Source organism: Botryllus schlosseri, chromosome 2 (genome assembly GCF_051294905.1).
Source record: "Botryllus schlosseri isolate E-star chromosome 2, Bs_hap1, whole genome shotgun sequence".
NCBI lineage: Eukaryota > Metazoa > Chordata > Ascidiacea > Stolidobranchia > Styelidae > Botryllus > Botryllus schlosseri.
The window spans coordinates 13432762-13459143 of NC_137237.1; the positions used below are offsets into that span (position 1 = coordinate 13432762).

The following is a 26382-nucleotide window of genomic DNA, read 5'->3' on the forward strand; positions in this document are numbered from 1 at the left end:
ACTACATCGCCCTGCAGCATTTTTGCAGTCGGTGGCCGTTATCATCAGAATAACCATTCTGTTTAGCCGATACAGCCCAACTGCCGAACCAACCGCGATGTTCTTAGGTCACATCAATCGATATCTAGTGCAAATCGACCGAAGGTTCATACATACGAGTGGCGCAGTGTGTAAATCGCATGTGCTGGGCTCCTCATCGCTGATCCCCTCTGTATACTAACAGTATCTTGAAAAGCCCAGAAACACAGTAAGTCACGCTGCAAAATGTCGGCATCCGAGGCTTGAAGTTGAATGCATGGGAGAGTGAAATGAAGAGTGAAGAGTGAAGAGTGAAATGAAAATGAACGATTACGAAGCAATTGAAAAGCGACGCAAAAGTACGAGGATACTGAAAAAGAGACAATGACATTGAACTGTACAATATCCATGTCGTGGTACGCAAGGCCTAAAAAAGGCTATCAGCGCCACTGAAATGTGTTGAATTAATAATAATAATAATAATGCTACATGTTTTTTCAAAAGTATTTGCACAATTATTACATATGCTGGCATTTGTTTAAACATTGTGCAACTTTAAAACATGTTTTAAACAAACTGTTTTAAAGGCCCTGCTAAATGTAATCATACTGACACCAATATACTCGCGATTGAATTTTGCACAATAATGGTTGAGTGGTGTTGCACATACAGGAAGAACTAGGGCAAGGGTTCCGAACTTGGGTTCCATTGGCCCCTTGGGGGTCCGTGAATTAGTTTGTAGGGATTTAATAATTTATTTATATTAATTTAGGGTTGCCATACGTCCGGAATTTCCCGGACATGTCCGGAATTTCACTGTTAAAGCTGCGTCCGTGAGGAATTTCTAAAATATGCCAAAATGTCCGGAATTTTGAAGTAAGCTCATAATTTTTCCCTAAATCAACATGAACAATATTATTATGGGGCAGATATATGCTACACGAAATTTTTCTTCGCGCTGCGCGCGATTTAGTATCCGATATATTGGTTTTAATATGGAGACTAGCACCCTCGCAAAAATTGCGGACAAAAATGAATAAAAATGACATTCATTTACAGAAATAAGTCTAATTGCAATCGCAGCAATTACAATATATCGGTATATTTGTAGAGTCGGTTTACGCCGTTTGGATGCTTTATACAAATATATAGTGGTTCTAAACGTGGGGGTAGTTTCCGTTAATTCTGGGGTTCGCGAAGATGTTGAACGTAATCAGCTTCCAAAATAGGCCGTGCGTAAGTCTTGAAAATGTGCCGACCTTTAATTAGTAATCAGCTTAATAAATTTTGAGCTGGGCCACGGAACATTTTCAAATTGGAAATGGAGTCGCGACCATAAAAGGTTGGAAACCACCGGATGCGTGGTGTTTATATAGCTCAGTGGTGCAGTGCGCACCGGCATTAGGCTGATAAATAATATTATCGGTGTGGCATGAACATGGCGTACAATTACGCTCCTTTCGATTTTGAGGCATCATCCTCCACAAGCTATACTGCTAACACTGATCATGTGGGCGGAGAGGGGATCAAATGATATACGGTAATGTATGGTAGAACCAATATTATTGGCATAATTCATTAAAATCATTTAACCACGAGATGCATATGGAAACCGGATGCATATAGTAAGCCCACAGAAGTTGCATCGATTTCCCTGCGATGGGCCCAAGACCAGTGTTTATTTGGGCGGGAGGGGGCTGAAAAATGTGGCTTCGGCCCTGGTTACAACTTACAACACACAATCATATATTCCTGAACCGGATCGTGGCTGCCTCCTCTAGTCGATAGACAAAGCTTTGCAGGTGTGACGTGAAATTGATCGACAATGTGCGCATGCTTCATTTTGAAATCCGTTAGTGGGCGCTAAAAGTGTCCGGAATTTGGTTGACAGAAATATGGTAACCCTATATTAATTGTTATTAATTTATTTGTTTCAAATACAACTATATAAAACTAGATTTTCATCTATATATAAGATGTGCCCTTGTAATTGCGGTGTTCCGTTACTTACCGAGCTTACCGCAGGTCGCAAGCGAAACTGATGACCTTTTTCATAGACACCACTCGCCAGGTAGCTTCAGGGTTGTAACCAAATCACAAGGTTCCGAGTCACAAGTCAAATTCACTTTTATAGTTTTGACTCGAGTCAAGTCGAGTCATTTTCAATTCACCACCGCGTCAAGTCCGAGTCCAAGTCACGGAGTAGAGTGTCGAGTCCGAGTCCAAGTCATTGTGTTGACTTTTCAGTTCCAAGTTAGTGTCATGCGCAACCCACTTTTTACAACTCTGCTCGGTGATCTCGAATGCTTCGCATTCTTAACAAACTTTTTCTCACTTTTAACAGTTTCTGAGAACATTTTCAAGTAACAGTACCGATAGCCGAAGTAATAATACTGTGATACTATTCTTCGAAATTACAATGAAATGCCTGTCTTAGTAGACCCAGTCTCGAGTCATACGCAATGACTCGAGTACAAGTCGAGTCAATACGCAAATCGACTCGAGTCGAGTCATCTATCATTTTTAAGAAAATGACTCGAGCCAAGTCGAGTCACCAAAAAATCGCGACTCGAGTCATTATAACCCTGGGTAGCTTATTGGCGTCAACTAGACCAGATCAGGAATATCTAGAGTCTAGTTCTAGATATCCCTGAACCAGGTGGTACTGTGATATGCGTGATCACGACAGGGCAGAGGCGTTGACCTCTTTTGGTTGTCCAGTTCAAAGGATTTTTAAATGGAAGGTCCACACCAACATCCAATAAAAATTAGGGTTACGTGCAAAGATAGTGGAGAACACTGATCTACAGGAAAATCTTGTTCAATGTTGGCAAGTATGTGGAGCAGATTACCGAAATATAGTGGTATAGGTCACCCTGTTGATACATATGAATATGCATAAATATCATGACCTCGAATTTGAAAATATCCTCCACTTTCAATACCATCTACTACCAAATAAAATTATAATATAGCATCGTACCATATAGTTTGGCCGAAAATGGAAAGTATCGACAATTCGACATGCTTGATCATAGTTGCGAGTGGCTAATTTCGATTTGTAGTAGTCGGAGCCAGAGCCACAGTTTCCAATTTATCGGTGCCGCAAGGCAGAAATATAGTCTCAATCATATTTTTAAAAGTCATGATTGGAAGTCACATGGCGTAAACTTCCCGACTTCCCATCAGGTACAAGAATCGAACTATAGCGAGCCGCAGTCGCTATTTCGCTTGAGAAATCGGAGTACGAGCTCGGAAAAACTGACCGAGACGTGAGTCGGAATCAAGTTTATGTCTAGTGGTATTCGGGAGCTGAGTCGCCAAAAAATACGTTAGACTCTCCAGCCCATATAATGTAGCTAGACATCAGAATAAACAAGAAATTGTTCAACCCTAGCAGCACAAAGTCATGGAGACCAACTGCAATACATTATCTTCATTAGACGCAAGAACTGTTTCCCTCGTTCGCCACATTGACGAATCAAGTGGTTATCGTAGATTTATTATAAAATATTCACTACTCGTCAGCTGGTTTAGAAGAAAAGAAAGTATGCCTTTCTCTAAACGGAGCAAGGATGCAATATATAAGTATTAGGCCTATGCAATATTATAAAATATCAAAATTACACTGCTACATACAAAATTAAAGTATGTGCGCGTAATTCTAAATGTACGGAAAATTTAGGGCATAGCGTGATGCATGTCAGATTCGCGCCCTATCTCGACAAAGTTGAGACAAAACCAGAGTAAAGATAGTGCTTGTTGCCTATATGCCTATTTGAATTGCATATGATTATATATAATACATATTATGGAACATTGGTGTACACGACAGAGGCGATAAAAATTGCGTTACGAAAAATGATTACTCAGATTAATAAGTTAAACGCGTATATATCATTATAGATAACTAACTTACGATAACTAACCTACCGTAGGTTAGTTATCTATAATATCATCGCAAACGATTGGGAGATATCAAAATTAATAAAACAGAGATAGTTTCGAGGGGCGTATTGAAATTCTTACAAATAAAACGAACGCGCGGTATTCACGAGGTACACATCAACTCTTTAAATTCATTTCTATCAGCGTTATAAGAAAATATACTTTAATGAAATAGCGATACCAAACAATATCAAATCGAACTTTGTCAATGAATTCGATCGGCATCCGCCAGATGTTGTGGTGGGAGTCTGGGTAGTTACCACCACTGTTGACGATGTCGACTCCGTTTGAGTGGTAGCAGAATTTGTGCTGCTGGAAACGGAGGTAGCAATAGAAGTGGTGGTAGATTCTGATGTAGTGGCAGTCGTCGCTACGGTAGTGGTGGTTGAACTGACTGAAGTTGTAGTGACCGTGGCCGCAGTACTCGTACCGGTGCTTTCTGAGGCAAAGGTACCGGTACCGGTCATTTCCTCGGTCATTAGATCAGTGGTACTATCGGGGTCCGGTGTGGTCTGATCAGCAGCGGCCGTATTTTCGCCATCAGTTGAGGTAGAATCTAATATACTCGGACTGGTGATGGACGCGGTACTTTTGGGAGAGGTGAAGCTGGTAGTGAAACTTTCGGACGACTGCTGTGTGGTAGTGGTTGTATCAGATGCGGTTGTAGGTGCCGTCGTCGTGGTGATCTCGGGGTATAGTAGTTCATATGTGTTGCAGCGATCGGCGTCACAGGTTTTATATTTGCACGAAGACGCGCTGGAAAAGCGAGGGGTAGATGAATAAAGGAAATTGAATAATGAAACAGTAAAAACAACCATTCATCAGGTTGTGAAAGAACGGTGACGTTCACATTTGTCAACATTCCACGGATGGGCTATATGTTTGAATAATGTTGGATAAAAGAGTAAAGCAACACGATGTCATATATATACATTTCACCCCGATTCAAGTGGAGCCTGTATTGATTCCTAGCATACTTATACTTTTGGAATTCGTTTTGAATAACTACGGTGGAATTTGACGAACGTGAGTAAACATTCCCGTATAATGTGGGGACTGGGGATAAAAGGAGTCGCCCACTCTATAGAACGCTGCATTGAAAGAATCAATACGTAAGAGTGGAATTTCAAAACTATAAACTTTGCATAGGTATATATAGGCCTATCTTCTTGCTGCAACACATTTCAGCACGAAAAGACGCGCCAGTTCTGCAAACTGGACCGACAATTCCCTATCACCAAAATTTTAGCTTTACCAAAAAGGCTGGAGGTGATCAGTATCGACTTTTTTGGAATTTGAAGTTTGATTTAACTATAATTACTCAATTGGTTTTGTTTAAAACTACTGACGCTTTTATTTAAAAAAGTGTTCTAAGGTAAACTAGCCTACTTCTCACATTCCCCAATTTTCAAAATAAATCATCTACTTCTATACCTGCGCATCATCGATGAATACTTTGACCACATCTTGCCTGGTAAAAGGCGCGTTCATTTCCAAAGCCAACGATACATCAAGAACAACAATATTAACTCACATTGGTTGCGTTAACGACGTCAAAAGATCTGCCATTTGCAAGTTTTGCTTGTCGAAAATATCCTTAATGATCGTCACGAGGTATTCCGTCAGCACGGTGATATTTCTTTCCTCGCTGAAAATCCATAACGTCGTGTTGTAAATAAACCTCAACGAGTCTTCTGCCTCCAGCTGAAACAGGACATCGACAACAGCCGAGGCTTCCGGATATACTCCCAAAATTGCATTCTTCAAGAAATTCTCTGATACGTTGTTCATCTTCAGTAAAAGCCTATACATATCACCCAGATGCACGAAAACTTCTTCAGGAAGATCGGTAGAGACCATTTGTTGTAGAGCCAACTGCAGCTTGTACTGGCTGATTGCAAACTGAACTTGATACGACGGGTACGACGCATTGTATTCGACAAGGATATCGAGTACGGTTTGCGCAATCACGTCCATTTCGTTATTCAGTATTCCGCTCACAAGCGTTTGCATGTTATTCAAGAGCGGAGTGTAACGATCGGAAATTGTTAGGTTTATGCTCGCGAATGCATTCCGTAACGCGACCCCAACGTCGTTTTCTGCATGTAGATGGTCGAGCACAGATGATAGGAAAATGTCAATCGATGGTTCAATCTGGGACAGCGAAGTAAAGACGGCGTTCCCAGTAATCTGCTCTATTACAGCTCTTGTTTCGTCTGTGACGTTAATGCCGATCTTCTGTATAATTTGTAACGTTAGATTGCTTAATTTTGTGTCTTGCATCAAAGATTGCAGATGAGCCAGTGCGGCGCTCAATTCGGTGATATTTCCTTGCAGAAGCGCAGTTTGGATATCAGGGAACGCGTTAATAATTGGGTCGAGATCTGATGAAAAGCTAAAGCCCCTATCTTTCGTCAACAGCCTGATGTATGCGGATAAGTCTGTGTTAGCCAGTACCGCCAATCTCAACGCAGTGTCCAACGTTTCGGTTTGGTTAGGCATGAAAGTATACAGCATCTCGGGAACGCACTGAAAGAGATGTGTCACATATTCAGGTGAATTGGGTGTCCATTTTTCCAGTTCACTCGTCATGACCTGAGCAAATTCCATCGTTAGATTTCTTCCGCTTGAACAATACTCTTGGTAAGCGCGGTTTCCCCAGTCATCAATCGCAGATTGGTGGTTCGTGACAAGAGCTCGGAGAAGATTATCGAATCCTGACACTAAATTGCGCAACTCAGTTGGAATTTCTGGTACTGTGTCGATGGATTCCAACAAACTCGCGAAATCTACTTCTTGGGTCGTCGAAATGCTATCGATGCTTGCGGACAGTGTGTAGAGGACCCCGTCCCAAATCGTAGAGTTGGTGCCAACAAAGTTGTAAAAATATCCGGGATAGTATTTGATGAAAGTGTATATTTCTTCTGGGATGGAGACGTTTAACCCGAGTCTCTCTATTAAATTTATTGTGGAATTACTCACTGCCTCTGTCGCGGGTGTCACTTTACTGTAAGCGATCAAAACGTCCAATTGCCAGGTATTGATGTAATTGTAATTTCCTGCCATGATTTGATTTAACAATTCTGGCATGCTCCCCAATAATATGTTCAGATTGTAAGACTCCGGTACGAGTTGCATTAAATCACTGAATATCACTGTGAGGTTAGAATTTGCGGAGCCGGCTTGATTTAAATTGCTGGAAATATTGACGAAGACGGCGGTCAACTCAGCCTCGTATTCTGGCAGCATCGCAAGAAGTAATCCTGGAGCGGATGATACGATTTGTTGATACTCATCCGAGAGCGTAACATTCAGTTCTTGCAGAAAAGTCGCAACTGCAGAATTAAGCTGAATAGTTGCCTCTGTAACTTTCGCTGTATTTCTCAGACTCCGAATAGCTTCGATTCCGAATTCTGATACATTCCCTGCAGTAGCGAGGTTGGAAATGCTGCTCAGTAGGGTGACGATTTCTTCAAGTCCTGGAGTCGTCGTGTTGAATGAAAACGACTGGAATAACTCTTGAAGAGTAACATTCGCATCAGGATTTGTCAGATGCAGGATTTGTGATATATTTTGGAGTGCGCTGTCGTAATCAGACGTTAGGCTTGGGGGCAGGAAATTGTAAATGTAACCAGGATAGTATGCGATGAGAGATTTTACTTCTGCTGGTAGCATTTCGTACACGTTCCACCTCTGAAGGATGTCGATTGTAGCGTTGGCGAACGCTGCAGTGGAGGGCGTGATTTGACTGTAGCTAACTAGGAGATTAACCTGCCACACATTGATGTATTCGAAATTACCATCAAGTAAAGCTTGAAGCAACGTCGGCAACGAATTAACCAGTGTTCCAAGGTTATACTCGGACGGGATGACTTGTTGTAAAAGCAGCGTTATCGATTGTAAATCTGGGTTGGTCATATCGAAGTTGTCCAGAGCTTGGCTTACATTAGCGAGTACGGTGGATATAATTGCATTTTCCGGAAGTATTGTGTATAATAGTCCTGGTATGCTTCTTATCATATCTTGGTATTCCGGAGCGATCGTTACATTGACTGTTTCTAAAAATCGGACGATGGAATCTGTGAAATTGACGGCTTGCGGAGTAATCGTGGAGAGTGTTGTAAGTGACGCCAGAGCTTCCGTAGCAAATTGAGTCAAGTTCCGCGCTTGCGCGATGTTCAAAACGGAACTCAGCTGGGAGATAGAAGTTCGCAATGTGACGTCGCTGATGTTGATGGAAAACGAATCCAGAATCTCCAAAATGTCCACGGCAGCCGAATCGGTGAAATTCAGAGCGCCTGCAATAGTCACGAAAGCAAGATCCAACTGAGGCACCATGTCCGCCGATACAAAATTGTAAAGGTAGCCAGGATATATCTTTATAAACGACTCAGTTTCGGGGTTTAGAAGGCCAGACAGACCGTATCGTTCGAACAGTTGGAGAATGGAAGCACTTAGCATTTCAGTGGCATTAGAGTTGCGACTATACGACTGTAACAGGCTTATCTGCCAGACATTGATGTACTCGTAGTTGCCGTTGACAAGCTGCTCTAGCAGCGAGGGTAAAGATTCAATTAGAGGTCGTAGATTGTATTCAGCAGGAATGAATTGACTTAACATCGCAATAGATGAAAAATCTGCGCTAGTCGAATTGAAAGACATGAACCCGGAAGATATATTCAGAAGTATATTGCTGATGAGATCTTTCTGCTCCGGAAACAATTGATACAGCAGCGCCAGGGAATGTTCCATGACAATCTGCTGTTCTGCCGGAACTGATACGTTAAACTGATTCACAATCGCCAAAATACCCCCGCTAATTTGTCGCATCTCGTCAGTGACCACCGATATCGTCTGCAAAGATTGCAGCGCTTCAATTCCGAGCTGTGTCACATTGGTTGCGCGCGATAAATTGGTCAGACTGATGATGACAGTCAGCGCTTTTTGAATCATTGGGTCACTGGTATTGAGCGGGGAAGAATCGATAATTCCTTGAATATCGATAGGTTCTCCAGATTCGCTGGATTGCAAAATCAGCGATATGTTGTACAATAACGATTCGAACTGAGGGACCATGTCCGGTGGAACGAAGGAATTTATATATCCGGGGTAGATGCCAATGACGGACTTTAATTCCAGCGGAATCAAGTCATATACTCCAATCCGGCTCAGGAATTCGACGGTCGAGTTTAAGAATGCATTCGTTGCATCTGACGCGGTGCTGTAAGACGAAATAACATTCAATTGCCATTGGTTGATGTATTGGAAGTTTCCTTGGGTTAGCTCCGACAACAGCGGCGTCAAGGAATTCAAAAACGCATGAAGATTATATTCAACCGGTGTGACGGATTTCGCCAATTCGATGGTGATTTCGTAAATCGAGATGCTGTCACCGCTTGTCTCGAGAACGCGAGTCAAATTAGAAAATATGGTTGCGAGTAATGCGTTCTGCTGCGGTAAAATGGCCGCCAAGAGTGATCCGGTGTTCTCCATTACTTCCACGTAAGTGTCCGGTACGGTGACATTGAATTGTTGCAACAACCGTACGAACGAATTACTCAGAATCTGGGTTTCATTCGTGACCGTAGCGACGCTTCCCAGCGAAAGCAACGCTTCGCTCGCTAGTTCACTGACGTTGCGCGCGTTTGCAATGTTTATGATGCTGTCCATGACAGAAATAATTGAATTAATCGACGGATCGCTGGTATTCATGCCGTATAACTGAAGTATGTCCGAAGTGCTGATGTTTGTTGTCGGGTCAGCCAAGTCCAGTATGTTCGATATGTTGTACAGAGCTCGCTCCAAATCTAGAAGATTAGCCGGGAAAAAATTATATAAATATCCGGGGATGTATGTAATTAATATTTGCAGATCCGGTGTAACGGCAGAATCGAGTCCGAATCGCCTTAACAGGGCGAATGTCGAATTGCTTACGGCTTCAGTTGCTGGAGTTACGATGCTGTACTTTTCAATCAATTCTAGCTGCCAAGTATTGATATAGGTGAAATTGCCCGCCGTCAAGTGGTTCAAGAGTGTAGGAATGGAATCGACAATGATTTGAAGGTTGTACTCAGCTGGCACCATAACTCCAATTGAGGCGAAGATGTTTTCATAATTGTTTTCCCGGATATCTTGAAATATTGAAGTTGAATTTGCCAGAACGGAACTTATTGTTGCTTCATATTCTGGAAATATGGTCGAAAACAACCCCAGTACGTTGCCGATAATATCTTCATACCCCTGTGGTACGGTCACGTTAAATGTTGAAAGGAAATTGACGAATGATTCTGTGAAAGCTGCAGTTCCGTTTGTGATTATCGAGATGCTTTTCAATGATTCAAGGGCTTGCAACCCAATTTCTGTTACGTTCCCAGAAGATGACGCATCCACAAGCCCTTGAAGTACAGTCACCATACTTTGTAGAGCTGGATCACTTACATTCAACGAAAACGATTCCAAAATACTAGCGATATCTATCTGACTTGTCTGCTGTATATTTCCCAGATTGTTTGCAACTTGGTATAAGGCCATTTCAAATTGAGGAATAGAGTCCGCTGGCACAAAGTTGTAGAGGTACCCGGGGTAATATTTGATAAGCGATATCATGTCAGACGGTAGTGCTTCGTACAATCCAAACCTTTGAAGAAGCACGAGTGTAGCGTTGGACACGGCTTCGGCGGCCGACGTGACGTTGCTGTATTCCGCTAGAATGTTAATTTGCCATTCAGTCACGTACTGGACATTTCCCACGACTAACTGCGAAAGGAGTGGCGACAAAGATCTAAGTAGCTTATCGAGATTGTATTCTGGAGGAATCATCGCGCTGAGCGTCTGAAATATGGCGTCGAAATTTGGATTGGAGCTGTTCAGTGAATTAATATACGCGGAGATGTTACCGAATACCGTATCCAAATAGACGTGGTCTGGAAACAGCCACTGAAGTTCTCCAGATGTGAGATTCAATACACCTTCATATTCATTCGGTATTGTGATGTTTAACGATGATAATATGTCCTGAAGAGAATTGACAATCGGCGAGGTTTCATTTGTTACCATCGTAAATTGTTGGAGTGCTGTTAACGCTTCCAAAGTCAATTCTGTCACGTTTTGCGTACTGTTCAAGTTCAGAAAGTTGTCGAAAAATCTAATTATACCATTAAAAGCGGGATCGCTCGTGTTGAGTGAATATGATTCCAATAGACTACCGAGCGAAATGGGTGAACCGATATTGTTCGATGTCAGTACATCAGATATATTGTACAATGCTGTTTCAAGATGTGCTATCATTTCCGGGGGAACGAAATTGTATAGATATCCTGGATAATATTGTATCATAATCTTGATATCATCTGTAATTTGTTCGTGGATCCCAAAATTCGTCAGATACTGCAAAACAGCGTTGCTGAATGTCGTGGTTGCATCTGTTATTCGGCTGTATGATATCAGAAGATTTATCTGCCATTGGTTAGTATATCCCAGATTCCCATTCATCAATTGATTGATCAGTTCAGGCATCGACATGATGAGTTTTTCCAGATTGTAGTAATCAGGAATTATGCTGCTCAAATATACGAACGTTGCATTAAGTGTCAATTCACCGGAGTCAAGTTTGCTAATGAAGTCGAGCAAACCGGCGTCGTTCAATGATCCAAGCTGCTGTAGGTAACGAATTATATTTGGAATGTTCTCAATTGATTCCAGATACTGTGACGGGATAGTGGTGTTGAATTGGGAAAGTATTTCACGTATCGCGTTCCCGAATGCCACAGATCCATTGGAAGCAAATGAACCGTTGATCTCGTCAAGTAGTTCTTCGAGCTGCGCAGAAGTCTGATTCCCATCCGAGTTCGTCGCGGAAATAACAAATTTTATATAATCCTGGATATCTGCGAATGTCATATTCGTTCCCAAGGCATTGACGTCAGATGTGACACTAGAAATGGAATCCTGATACATATTCAAAATGTTAGAGACGGTACGAAAGGCTTCATCAAGCTGTACAGGATCTTCGGAAAACATGTATAGATACCTGGGGACGTAATTTATCAATGTGATCCACCCCTCTGACAACTGTGTATGCGGAGCAACAGCATTCACAAAATTTATGATTGAAGCGCTGAAATTCTGCGATGTAACCGTGGTGTTGCTATACTCCTTTAACAGATTTAATTCCCAAATGTCCAGCTCCAAACCATCTTTACCTTCGATTATTTGCATTACCATTTGGGAAATTGTATCAAAGACACGGAGCGCGTTAGCGTCCGCTTCTACGAGGCCGGGAATAATGGTCCAAATGAGTCGCATCAACGAAGATGCCGCCGTCGTGGTATTGGAACTATCAAAGCCGGAAATAGAAGACACGGCGTAGAACAGAGACTGGTTGAAGGCATCGTAGAAATATTCGTTCTGGATGTATTGCAAAATAAATCCTGGGAGATTTTCAATTAAATGATTGAATTCAGAGGGAGCTGATATGTTGCTATTCTCAAGTAATTGTGAAATCAGTGCGCTTGTCATTTCGTTCTCAGTGTTCAAGATGCTAAAACTATCCAGGAAGACTTTGATAGCCTTTTCGACTTGAGAAACATTAAGTAAGGCGGTAAGAATGAGGGTATCCAACTTATTTATCACTGCGACTGTGTTTTGTGGAAGAGATTGGTTCGTAGTGCTCAAGATATTGTTAACCACTTCTTCTACCAGTCTCATATTGTCCAATTCGCCGTTTTTGTTCTGCAAAAACTGTTCGATCGTCCTCGCTGTGTCCTCAGCAAACAACTTGATTCCCTGGTCGATGATGTTTGTCGCGTCACCAAGGAAACTATTCAGAATTTGGGCATTTGCTGGCGCCGAGACCGGGAACAGTTGATCGCATTCTAGCAGATCCTTGTATGCTGTTGAGATGCACGATCCGTAGGTCAAAGTTACTGTCAAAAGAAAATCGAAATATATTGTTTGACACTCACACGATAATTTCGGAATTCTGATTAAACTCATTGTAGTCGGATGCATAAACCCTTATAAAATATAGCAGACATTGCATAATGCGTGCGATTTCACTATTATAGAATTTTTACCACCGCAGTTGCTTGTAGAGACACAATAATAAATACAGTGTCATAATAATACTGTAACTAATCGACAATGGCGCATCGCGAGACTTATTGTTTATGTTTTTGTTGTGCGTTAGACAAATATCGTGCTCATCACCTATTTGCCCTTTACAGCCTGATCAGTGACAGTAAAAAAGGTGACAGAATGAGACAACATTACCATAAATCGCACGACCGTTCGAGTTCAGAAAGGTTCAGAAAGTAATAGCTAGACTAAAAAATCATAAATGACTGTTTACAACTTAGAAGCTATATAAGGGTCAGTGAGCATTGTGAGCAAACTTGTAATGCAAAATGTGTATACGTTTAATTAAGCACATTTAGCGATGGGGAATCTATATGCGATGTAGGCCTATGTATTCAACGATACTCTGAGTGTGCTCATGCTCATGTTCACGTGCACGATGCACAGGGGGAAGAGGGCGAGTGAGGCAATGTCGAGCAAATATACAGCCGCCACATCAGTAAGTTCTTGTGGCGGCTCCGACATCGCGACCTCGCCAGGATTATTGCGCCACACTGCAACTGCAGATTGGTTCTGAGATCCTCGTCATACTTTTCTGACCACTATTCACAAAATTCACGCAAATTAATAAGCTGATAAAGGAACTTTTGTTATAATTAAAAAGCTGCATATGTATCACAAGTGTATATAATATACATATCAATATCATTAAACTTTTAATAACAAAGCGCGGGTGAAGAGCACACTTAAAATGTACGTCGGGACCCAGTGAGAACGAAGAGAGCATTTGGCTGAGAGCATTTTTCCATTCTCAACAATGACGACAAATATCACATCTAAAGTGCAGCATTTCAAACAAAAACGACGTCGCAGTCGAAAACATTTAAGGCTACAAGAACGCACCCCGGCTACGTCAATGGTATACCCCATACGCATTAGGATATTACATATCTACTTACGATTCTCATCTTGAAAATTCACATCGAATCCGATTTCTCCTAGGAAACAAGATGAGGATCCCGAACATTTGTCAAACTCGTTCCATAAGCGCAAGGGAAAGCCGAAAATAGTCGTGTTGACTCCTGATCTGCACACTCGATCCTGCGCTTCTGTGCTGGAGACCAGAAACACGACTAGTCCTATGATCACCAGAGGTGACCGCATTGCCCGGTATTACAAGAGACGAATATACTGATAACCAAATGCTGTAATGTAAAATACAATTTGATTGAATAAGCGTGGATATGAATTTCAATAAATGATATTAATGGGAAGGAATCTATAATGCTGTCATTTAAAAAAATACTCGTGAATTACCTAAAGCAAATAACATATCAAATGTATTGCCAATGGTTATTTCCAATATTGCGTGTAGCCAACTCAAAACTTGTTTGAGGCTGAAGATGATGGATGCATCAATGTACAGTCGATCCCGACTACATCTACTCACGAAACGCGCGATTATGATTACAATTACAGTATAATCTGGAATTATTTAGTCGATTATTTATTGCAAGGAAAAGTAATCAGTAGGGCGATTTTTTTGACATGTCAAAATCAGTCAAAATTAGGTCAAAATTGTAGCGTTAGGTCAAAAAATCTCAAAATTTGATAAGACTATTTATGGGCCTAAATGCCAATTTCATTCACAATATTTAACGGCAAGATGCATGATAGAAACCAGATGTGTATAGTAAGCCGCCAGGGGCTCAGGATCAGTGTTACTATCTAACATAAATGCTCCTGATCCGGACCGTGACCACCTCTGGTAGATAGCAGAGATGAGCATGGATTAGAATTAGGTTTTGAAAAAACAGGATTTGTGAAATTTTGTCGGATTTGGATTGGATTTGGATTAGACATTTTTTTCTGAACGGATTAGGATTTGGATTGGATTTACCGATTTTCTGGGAGCTTAATATTTCGTGTGGCGAATGGCGACAAACTTTATTCAGATCAGTTATTGATGTACTTATAGTACACTACTATGGTTCACTCGGTGCAAATGAACATGAGAGGTGTAGCCCTATGCTAGGTTATCTTAAATCAAGAGAATCGTTGGTTGTGAAAGTCAATTTTCCAATCCCTCCCTTGCATAAATTAGCATTTTTTCTGAATTTCAAATTGGAATCGGATTAGGATAGGACAGTGGTCGGGAACCTTTTTTGTCCGAAGAGCCATATTGGCCCTATTTTCCCATCTCAACTCCCAAAGAGCCATACATGCCAATCAACTGTTACGTCACAATTGAAAATTGAAATTCGTGACGTCATGGTAGCACTTATTCGAAATCACTACATGGGATTCCTCGTGTGCGCCATATGTTCTCTGTAAAAACTGGTATATTGTTCGAAAATATAGCTCGAAACGAGAGGTAAGGCACTGACAGGCCAAGCCTCACCATTAAAAACGCAATCCATCATAAGTAGCTTAGAATTTATTATAACTGATATTAGTCGAATGTGACTGTCACAATGATTCGGGAAAATCTTAATACTTATTGACTTCTCAATTCTCAAAGTATTCGGTGGTAACATAACGTTGCGCTACACGCCTACATTTTATCGCCGGTATACTACACAGAGTTTAACTTACCAATCAAGAACGTCGATAGCTATGGAGTTGTTTGTAATTAGAGTTTGTAATTATGAATGTCACATCCACAACAGTTCATTTCGCGCCGTAGATCAGGAAGACAAGGTGTATTTGAAAACTGCATTTTGAAATGGGTGTCGCCATTTATGCTATGCTCTTTGATTAATCAACGTATCGCACAATTAAAGATTTCGAGTCGGGTACATAGAATTTGCGAGTGATATTGGCTACCGGCGTGACAGTAATTTAAATACGAGGATTTTAAAAAGAGGTTGTCCGAGCCCCTAAACCTGAAGACGGGGTTGTCTTTACCTCTCAAAGACATGTTTATACGGCCACGAGACTAATTATTCTGGCCGTGATGAAAATTTACCAACAATTCGCTGCAATATTGATCAATTCAGTAAAAAAATTATTGTTTCGCAAAGAGCCATCTCTTATGCCCAAAAGAGCCATATATGGCTCGCGAGCCATAGGTTCCCGACCACTGGGATAGGACATGGACTATAAAATGAAAAAGTTATGGATTAGGTTTTGGATTTGGATTTGAAGTTTCGGATTTGGATTGGATTACGACATAGAAATTCCAAATCCGCTCATCTCTGGTAGATAGGCAAAGCCTTGCTATTGTGACGTCATATTGTCAGACAATGCGTCAAACCTCATTTTCAAATCCGCTAGTGGGCGCTACGGAGTGTCCGGAATTCGATTAAAAAAATATACCGTAACCCTAATCAATTAGTGCATGATGAAACATTGTGATGTAGACACCATTGCCAGAATGAAGCAACACGGTTTGTCACCAGCAGTGTACTTGTACGCACAACTTCATAGTTGCCAGCATGCAATTGCTGCTGTTGAACGTTCTTTCTCCAGTCTCGGCAAGCTACTTAGTAAGGACAGACACTTTCTACCCAAGAATGGCAGAAAGTATCTTTCGATGTACTACAAAAACTATTAATCATTTCCACCATAATGCGTAATGTAACTACTGGAATTCTTCATAGGGCCATAGTTCGTTGAAATAAAGTTTTTTCATGTAAAAATTTGTCAGTTTTTGAGGCAAAAATAGTTTTTTTTTTCAGGCCAAACTACTTCGTAAGGACGGACAGTTAAAACCATAAATGAATATATGTAGCAAAATTCTAACATTATGTGGGAAAACACCAAATTTGCATACGTTAGTTCAAATTTGGTCAAAATTAGGATTCTTAAAGTCAAAAAATGTCAAAATTTTTATTTTTAGGTCGAAATCTTCCGTTTTTAGGTTAAAAAAAATCGCGCTAGTAATGAGTAATCACGATTACAGTTACTTCTTGGACTTGGGCCTTGAACACATATTTGCAGACACTATAACAATTAACATATGACTGTATCATGAACTGAGTGAACATAATTATGTAAATTGTGAGGTCATTTTCTTCTTACGTCACACTAAATCCATTGTACGTACATGACTGCCTTCTCGTTATCAGGATAGGTGTCTGATTCCAAAGACTACTCCAAGTCGTTTCGTCGACTTCCTATCTTTTCATTGAACTGATAAAAATTGCTAATAAACCGAACTGAACTGAACATTGACGATTTGTCACCCATACTGATTTTCGGTTTTAGCCCACGCTACCTCAACATATGGCCGTTGAATAAGGAAAGACAAAATAGCCATGTGTGACGAATAGTACTTATCGTAACGTAACATATATACATGCCTACAGTTATACACCATACAATACACATAATACGGATACTGCGAGTCACAATGACGAATAACACTTAAGAACAGCTTGGTCATATTACGATTCATGTCAGCAAGCGCCCAGTTCTAACGATTTGATATCGAAATCGTCATGTTATATTTGATGGGTATGAAATTTTCAAATCTGTCATCGGTGGCGCGATTGTGCGGTTTATATATTGTACGTACATACTTTTCGCGTAAAGTAGCAATGCTCTATGGCCGAATAGACTTGAATACGGTCTAACTCTAGCCATCCAGTGACCTCATAAAAGGATTATGATCTGGTACAATTTATATTGCTCATCAAGCTATCGGTGTTTCTAGAAGAAGTATTAACTGTGAATATCATGGAAAACTGAATAAGCATTAAGTCACAGCTTTGTTCGAATTACACAGTTTCACGGACAACTATAGTGTGTACTAGATATAATATATATACTATTTATTGCGGGCGACCGTCCCAAAGTACCGCAAGATTTCAACAATCAGCACTAAAAACGGTCAAATGGCAAGGCTGCTTGATACTCCTTGTTCAGTAAACATCGATAGTCCTTGTAAGACGAAAAATTTCACTGAATGGCCCTTTTACAAAACAATCGAAAATATGTGCAAAATAATCGCCTATTCGATTACAATTAGCCTACTTTGAATTCTTTCACATGGAATCGATTAAGATTACTTGAAAATGATGATATCGTCGTAATCGATTACGATTAGAAATACGATTACCTTCTGTGCGCTGTCCAGAGAGTCCAGTGCAATAAGACACCGACAAGTCTTTCACAAACTCCGAAATTACCACGCCGACCATGCGGATCAATTTTAATGCAAAGGCGATGTGGGTTCGCACAGTGTTTTATCATGAATTACGTATACCCTGCGGGCCTAATTAAATGATATATATTTTTCTTAATAAGATGTAGATTGAACGCTGTTATGCATCAGAACACAAAGCAGCAATGGAATAAATATGATAATATGACCATATAATGATATATCGTCCCATGTTTCTAACTAAGCGTATATTCATTAGGGCTCTTCAAAAATGACTTTTTTCTCAAATCGTACTGGCTACTTGATAAAATTGTTAGGTTACCTAATTTCAGCTTACACACAAAATTTGGTTCAATTCCAGCCAGTAACCGCTTTGCTACAGGAGAAGAAAGTTTCTATTTCTTATATAAAAATAAATAATAAAAAATTTGAAAATTTTCTGTTCACCCCATGAAAGTGTTAGGCGGTCTATAGAAACGATCCTCACCAAATTTGGTTCAATTCCAACCAGTGGAAGGGGAGTTATTGCCGTCGAACAATTTTGATTTGTATAAAATAGTATTTACGGTGAGAACAACTGTAATAAATAAACAAAGGATAGTAATGCAATATGTAATGCGATATTCAATCAGCATAATTTTGGACGAGATAGATATAAAATGTGTTGGCTTGAACTCTACCCTATTTTAAAGCTCATGATCCACTGTCCTTGAGGTTAGTTTGTGTGAACGCGATTTTCAATAGAGATATACTCTCGAGAAAATTCCAACTCCCTTAATTTCAAATCTTACAATATTGGAAAGAATAATTAAAAGAGCCCGTTGACGGAGCCGTAGTTGGCGGAATTATCACAGTCCCAGTATATGGATCGTGTGTATGTCTACAGCTCACTACCGTATGATTCTTGATCACTAGGCCGCGACGCGACGAGGCTTTTGTACAATATTTGCCGATTCACGGTAGCTAATTCATTCATATGAGAAGAGAAGTCTCGTTAGAACATTATCAGACGATACTAATATTTTATAGTTGATAGACAGCAATGATATGGTATGCGACAATTCGCTTGGATTGCAGACACTTGCACACTTGAAGTTTAGCCTACTCAATCTACTAATCTACTTATGCAGCCGATAACCTGTACCTTGACAGTGACCTCTATACATGTAACCTACTAGTCAAACCCAACCTCCGGTATATAGTTATAATGACGGATACCACCCACTCATATAACGATGCATGATCTGACTAATCTGTTTTCTCCGACCTTCTTCTACCTAAGATGAGGCCCGTGAATTTTCAGTTTATTATTATTATGTACAGTACACCACATGTGTGACTATGACTATAGGTCTATAACACATGATAGGTTATACTGCACGCAATACAATATTATTGATTTTTGGATATACTGTCGGAAATCTCCTGTTGATGGGAGGGGCAGGCCTACTCAAGATAAGTCATTAGAAGCTGCGACTCTACTACTATACCCAATATACCGCTTTATTAATGAACTATTGCTTACTGAATACAAGTTATGAAATGGCAAATATACTGATCCTGACGCTTGAGGACGAAGGAACATATCTGGCAAGTAACTGTTATGGTCTGAAACTGAACAACTAATCTTCAAAAAATTTCCTGTCAAGGTATACGACTCTTGAACGGAGCCCAATGTATCCCACAGGGCAATTGGCGACCAAAGTTCACATAATGATTGTGAAACGAGAACGTCCCCAAGAGAGAACGAATCCCAGAAAATGCACGCACGAATAACCTACAATTCCCGGTATTTGAAACGGACAGTAGCACTATGTGGTTTAGAGGCCTTTTCACACATATACTGCCATAGTAGCCAGTAGCACGTCAAAACATGAGTGTAACAACGCATCATCGAAATAGTCTTAGTAACATTGATCACGGTTGCGGTAGCAGGTTGTAAATTATTTCCGAAGCCAACTTCAACGGAGTAAGCAATGATGGCGATAATTATACGCAGTGGTATCTCTCCTGATTTACGTCATATATGATATTATCCGATAACGACTGAGAAATGACTTTCAACCAACACATAACACAGAAAAGCACCGTATACGACGCATGGATCACGTTTTTGGTGAGAAAATGCCCGACTTGTTTACTGTAAGATCACAAATGAATAGCCGATTATCATAAAGGCAGAGCGTCTACTACTAACCGCCGACACGCTCTTTCAGCTTTACGAGAGCAATACGGGATAAAAACCTCATTATGCTGCCACTTCAGCCCGAATATTTCAACACCAATATTATCTCTTCCTTGATAACCACAATTACAATCATGATCAAGGATGGAGGCATTAGAATGCATTAGAATTATACAATAGACGATGCGGTGTGATGGACAGATATGGAGATGTAGAAACGGCCACCGGCGGTCTATTAATCTAGCGTCCGCTTTGGCCAACTGATACTGCCCGATATAACAAAGGTTTATCTTGATCTTTCGGATATTAACTCTATACGTTTCCTGACTCTTTTCATTCCATTCTTTCCCTGTGCTTTTGGTAGAGACACCGAAAAAACGTCGTCGCAGGGAGGAGCAGTTCAGCTACAGCCGAGACCAGGAACACGTCCTCTCGTGCCGATTAGACCGTGGATTAACTAACTGCGATGATACTATATGATAATATTAGGAGACATAATTTTAATTGTTATTTTCAATTTCTATGCGAGGCAGAAAATTCTAAAGATTTACCTATTTTCTATATAGTGATATGGTGCGTTTTAGGGTCAGTTCACAAATTGTCACCGAATCAATGGAGGGGGATGTATGAGTGTAGGAAAATACCTTACCGGAAGTAGGTTTCACGTTCGAAAACATGTATAAGTAGTTCTCGTCTCTCTAAATATGTCGACTCACTATATAATGTAGCTTTGTGCGAAGTGAGCATCTTCTCTACAGAAATCATGTAATCATTGAAATAGTCATGATTAGAGGCTAGTGAAGTAGTTATAGATCACTGTCGATCCGAGAGTATAATACAATGTATTGTAATTTGACAAATATATGTGTCAATAAATGCGCAAAAATCCTTTGCTCTAGTTCGTTGCAACGACCTTTATCGCTTTATTCGAATACATAAAATTATTATTCATTTGAAATTCGTAACACTATTGGCAGCATCAGGAGTTTAGGACGTATTGTCGCTTCTATTGTGACGTTACATGTTTCTTTTCAATGTCGGCGATGCCAAATTACATTAGCTTATTTCAATCATGTATGTGTGTGTGTGTGCGTGTGTGTGTTTCGATTCATTTGAGTATCTGCGGTACCGTAAAAGCGTACACAGTATACGAAGTTATGATTCGTGTCCGATGTTCGAATCCTTTCTCTGGTATTCATCAAGCTTCACGTTCATTCAACACGGTAGAAGTATGCTGACCTAACCTTAGGATACACTATATGCTAACATGGATAAAATAAAGACCGAACAAAAGGAGCACTCAATGAATCACCGCGAGTTTGGGCATTGTATTGGGGTGTTGGTACTTACTTTAATAAAAAGAGTGTGTGGGTGGAGGTAGAACAAAGAGATAGGATCCTTTCAAAGCGAGCAACCCGAAATATATCGGATAGATCGCTATTCGAACTACGCCAATTTGTTCTATCCATTCGCGCCCGACTATAGCAACACATCAATCGTCTCACATGACTATTCAAAATATTTCTCCCTCAGGCCGAGAATTTAACCGGTTGCGATAGTGTTGCGAAACGCTCTCGCGTAATAAGTAGAAGAGTGCAGCCTCACTGCGTCACGTGAAGGATTAGCGTTTGCCTCGTGGTAATTTTTCTCTCATTCAGGCTTAACGACGTATATTTGCACGGCAACGCTAACCGTTAGTAACTTCTCCGTGTCCTGTGGTAACCCGGCGCAGGACCGAGAGAAGGCACGTTATCTGCTAAAAATAGGTCTCGCTAAAGCAATAAATTTACGTAGTTATCACGAGCACGTCTGTAAGGTACTACGTTTTCCCGTACACTGTTGCGTATCCGTCGTCCATGTGAACTTCTAATAGGCAATGTAAAATCGAAATGATTTCATCGACAACCGAGGTGAGTAACAGGAAGGAAAACCGGAATGTTTACACAGCATACCGCCTCGGCCAAGCATTGCTTAACCATTATAGACTGCTGCTGTTACTAATCGTTACACAGGTTAATCACACTTCTTGTTCAGAAGCACGCATTTCCGAATGAAATTCTATTTATAGCTCAGAAATACAAAATGTACCACCGATTATTATCCTATACGTTTCATTCACACTTCTACTTTTTTGGAATGTTCAAGTAGACTTTGCCTACTTTCACTACTACTCAAGAACTTCCACTTCTATGTAAACTGCTTTTGAGGTTAAAATATTACATGCTAAAATTCGCAAAGTCGAAAATTGATTTTAAATGTATATTGATAATTTCCATGAATATTTGAACGCCACGACCACCAGACACGGGGCGAATATTGTATCAACGGAATCGATTGCGATTACTTCTGGAACGCGCAATTACGATTAGTTGCAGCAAAATCTAGCAGTTGTCGATTACAATTGCGATTACATGTAAAAAGTTATAGGACTTATAACAATTCAATTATGGACGACCACGTTTATGTCGCATCTCTGAAATTGAGCCTAACACGCATTCGAAGACAACACAACCATTGCAATGAGGCTACATCATAAGATAACCGATTATGTCGGCTATGTCACGGCGATGTCGATAAAAAATCACCACCGCATCAAATCAATGTACAGGACTTGCTGCTCTTGTAGGTGAACAAAAATACTTTATGCTATGGTAATTTGTAAATCCAGACCACGGGCATGACGAAAATGTCTCGAAACTTGCACCCAATCCGACAAATCAAATATATGATCAACCCGGATCGGAAAATTCATGCGAAGGGAGGATGTTGTGGTATAACATCCGTTTCGTTAGTTATGGAGTTACATGATTTCGAAAGTGGTTTACACGACCTGGGGAAATCTAAATGAGAATGTGCAGTTTGTGGGTCTTTCATTGAAACACCACATAGCTGTGACATAGCCGACATAGCCTACAGAGCCGACATAGTTTACATGCACAAAGTAGACCAACCCCTTTTCGTTCTAGTTACACCCCCATGGTAAGTGGTAACGTGATATATAAGCGAGTGACGCATGGCAGATTCAAATCTTGCGCAAAAAATACGGTGAAATAACAATCCGAGAATCAATTAAATAGTATATTCATATTGAAATGAACCCGAATATTTTCGGCTGACACTCGTCAGGGGTAATCGTCAGCAACTAGTAGAGAATTGGAAAGAACATTGTATATCAACAATCGTATCACAAAATATGACGTCACCAGCATGAAATTTCGAATGAGAGAGCGTTCAATGTACTATTTTTAGGTGATACACGAACTCCTTTTGTTGACAGAGTTTTGGTTGGTGTATTTTGATAAAAGTTGATTCCAAGGCACACAAATGGAATTGTGAACGGCCTCGACCTACGATTCGAAATCGGTCGTCTCGATAATTATTCGCACAAATCGGATTATCCAACAGATGTTTGCCGATGGCAGAATTAATGGCTTTTGATCGATCAGCATCAATCTTGAGTGAATGAGTTAAGGGTGAGCTTTTCACATCGCGTGACGCACGTGTTCTGATAAATCTGGGGACATGTTGGTTTATGCGGTCCTGCAGACGTCTTGACGTTCTTCCCACGTAGCCACAATCACAGTGGCACCTATATTCGTACACTACATTACTTTGTTGAAGTGCAGGAAGCACGTCTTTGCGTGTTGAAGGGAGCAGTTGTGTTGTTGTAAAAATCACATTGGTTTTGACTGTATCGTAACATTTACCGACAGCAGAAATCAATTGTTTTTCAAAGCGGGTGGAAATGGGGCCAATCCAAGGTAGATGGATATAAACATCTTTTATTGTTCGTGCGGTGGGCTCTGTTCGTTTTTCTGCGTTGAATTGCGTTAATTTCCTCTCCATGCCGCGGCTGATGACGTGTTCAGGGTAACCGTTATCAAGTAAGATTTTTCGGATGTAGTCAAGTTCTAAACTCAGTTTGTTACCCGAACATATCATCAGCGCACTCGCACAGAGCCCACCGCACGAACAATAAAAGATGTTTATATCCATCTACCTTGGATTGGCCCCATTTCCACCCGCTTTGAAAAACAATTGATTTCTGCTGTCGGTAAATGTTACGATACAGTCAAAACCAATGTGATTTTTACAACAACACAACTGCTCCCTTCAACACGCAAAGACGTGCTTCCTGCACTTCAACAAAGTAATGTAGTGTACGAATATAGGTGCCACTGTGATTGTGGCTACGTGGGAAGAACGTCAAGACGTCTGCAGGACCGCATAAACCAACATGTCCCCAGATTTATCAGAACACGTGCGTCACGCGATGTGAAAAGCTCACCCTTAACTCATCCACTCAAGATTGATGCTGATCGATCAAAAGCCATTAATTCTGCCATCGGCAAACATCTGTTGGATAATCCGATTTGTGCGAATAATTATCGAGACGACCGATTTCGAATCGTAGGTCGAGGCCGTTCACAATTCCATTTGTGTGCCTTGGAATCAACTTTTATCAAAATACACCAACCAAAACTCTGTCAACAAAAGGAGTTCGTGTATCACCTAAAAATAGTACATTGAACGCTCTCTCATTCGAAATTTCATGCTGGTGACGTCATATTTTGTGATACGATTGTTGATATACAATGTTCTTTCCAATTCTCTACTAGTTGCTGACGATTACCCCTGACGAGTGTCAGCCGAAAATATTCGGGTTCATTTCAATATGAATATACTATTTAATTGTATATTGAAGTTCTGTACCTCCAAGAAGCTCTTCAATCCGAGAATCAGAGAATGAGATAAAGTGAACGCGAAATTTTGCTATACCGATTAATTCTTCTCGTAACGTAACACACGTATACCTGCAATCCGCACAATACGGATATTGCTAATCGCTATTACGAATATCGCAACAGAACAGCGTGTATATATTTACGACATATATCCGCAACCGATGAGTTGTGATGATTTGATCATTATAATCGGTATCAACCATTTGTAGTATATTTGAATCCGCTCGCGACACACTCTTCGAAGATTATATCTATATTTCACATCTCCAATCGATGAAGCAGATTTCATTAGCTGAGTTCTTTTCTTGATGATGTTAAAAAATATGGATTTAAAAACGGCATTGTCATACAGGCATCGCCAAGCCGACTTTTTTCTCTGATCGATTAACGCATCGTGCTATCAAAGATTTAAAGCCGCCCGATGTCGGGTACCCCACAGCGAATTTGCTCGTGATATTGGTTGCCGGAGCGTTGGCAACTTCAGTTTTACAATTATACAAATAAAAAATTACTTAGTCGGAATAGATTTGCCCGATTTAGACCCCAAAATAACCTGGAGGTGTCGTATTTTCCCTATTATGGAAAAGAACCGCGGGTAATCTTAAACGGCAATTTTAGAATTTTGGAAAGTAGGGTTCGGAGCCCCCTAAAATACCCTGAATATGCCACTGTGAGCACCCCAGCACTAACACTATGTCTCAGCTGTCACAAGAAGAATGATTCTGACCGGTATGAAAATTTACTAATATACAATACATTAAAAATGCAAATTTCAAGTGCTAAATTAATATTTTATCAGATAGGCTATACCCATGTGACGAGCCAGATATGGCTCGGGAATCGTAGGAATATCTACCGGATATGCGACTACATTGGTTATATAGCTCAGTGGTTACGACTCATGGGGCACAACAATAGCAAATGCTTGAGTAATCATCTGTTAAAACAGCTAGTGGTCGGCCGCCGGCTTTGCACTACATCTTGTAAAGTACAATTGTACAAAGTCTTCCGCAGCACCGACTAGGCTCACTCGTACGTATGTCGTAAGCAGACATGGGGTGATTACTTCATGAATGTAATCGATTGCGATTACGATTACTTGTGAATCCCACGATTACGATTACGATTACGATTACAGCAAAATCAGGAAGTAGTCGATTACGATTACGATTACATTTCAAATGTAATCACGATTACTCACGATTACATTTGTTTTCCTTCTTGAAGCACTAATTTCAGAAGACATATTGGAAGACAATATAAGGCTTGCGATGAAAAGGTCTAATGAGATAACAACTTTCTTT

The 26382-nt window shown here is 40.5% G+C and overlaps 1 protein-coding gene and 1 long non-coding RNA gene across 2 annotated transcripts; both read right to left on the reverse strand.

The window, feature by feature from the left end:
* Window positions 1–3504: 3504 nt before the first annotated feature.
* Window positions 3505–14275, reverse strand: LOC145433665 (uncharacterized). The gene is made up of 3 exons (XM_080310827.1): window positions 14001–14275; window positions 5501–12890; window positions 3505–4722 (listed from the first exon to the last, which is right to left on the reverse strand). Exons 1-3 carry the CDS (start codon window positions 14203–14205, stop codon window positions 4113–4115), a joined length of 8205 nt encoding a protein of 2734 aa, XP_080166953.1. The 5' UTR covers window positions 14206–14275; the 3' UTR covers window positions 3505–4112.
* A 4801-nt stretch (window positions 14276–19076) lies between these two features.
* On the reverse strand, window positions 19077–23396 carry LOC145433679 (uncharacterized). Its single transcript, XR_013913166.1, has 2 exons — window positions 21389–23396; window positions 19077–21221 (listed from the first exon to the last, which is right to left on the reverse strand). It is a non-coding gene; the product is annotated as an uncharacterized LOC145433679 (long non-coding RNA).
* Window positions 23397–26382: the final 2986 nt, after the last annotated feature.

Excerpts from the sequence above, each read along its gene's own strand:
- LOC145433665 (XM_080310827.1), bottom strand. The coding sequence starts at position 14,205 with ATGCGGTCACCTCTGGTGATCATAGGACTAGTCGTGTTTCTGGTCTCC. Across the intron at positions 12,891-14,000 it reads GAATTTTCAAGATGAGAATC|TAACTTTGACCTACGGATCG; the intron begins GTAAGTAGATAT and ends TTCTTTTGACAG. Across the intron at positions 4,723-5,500 it reads ACGTCGTTAACGCAACCAAT|CGCGTCTTCGTGCAAATATA; the intron begins GTGAGTTAATAT and ends TCGCTTTTCCAG.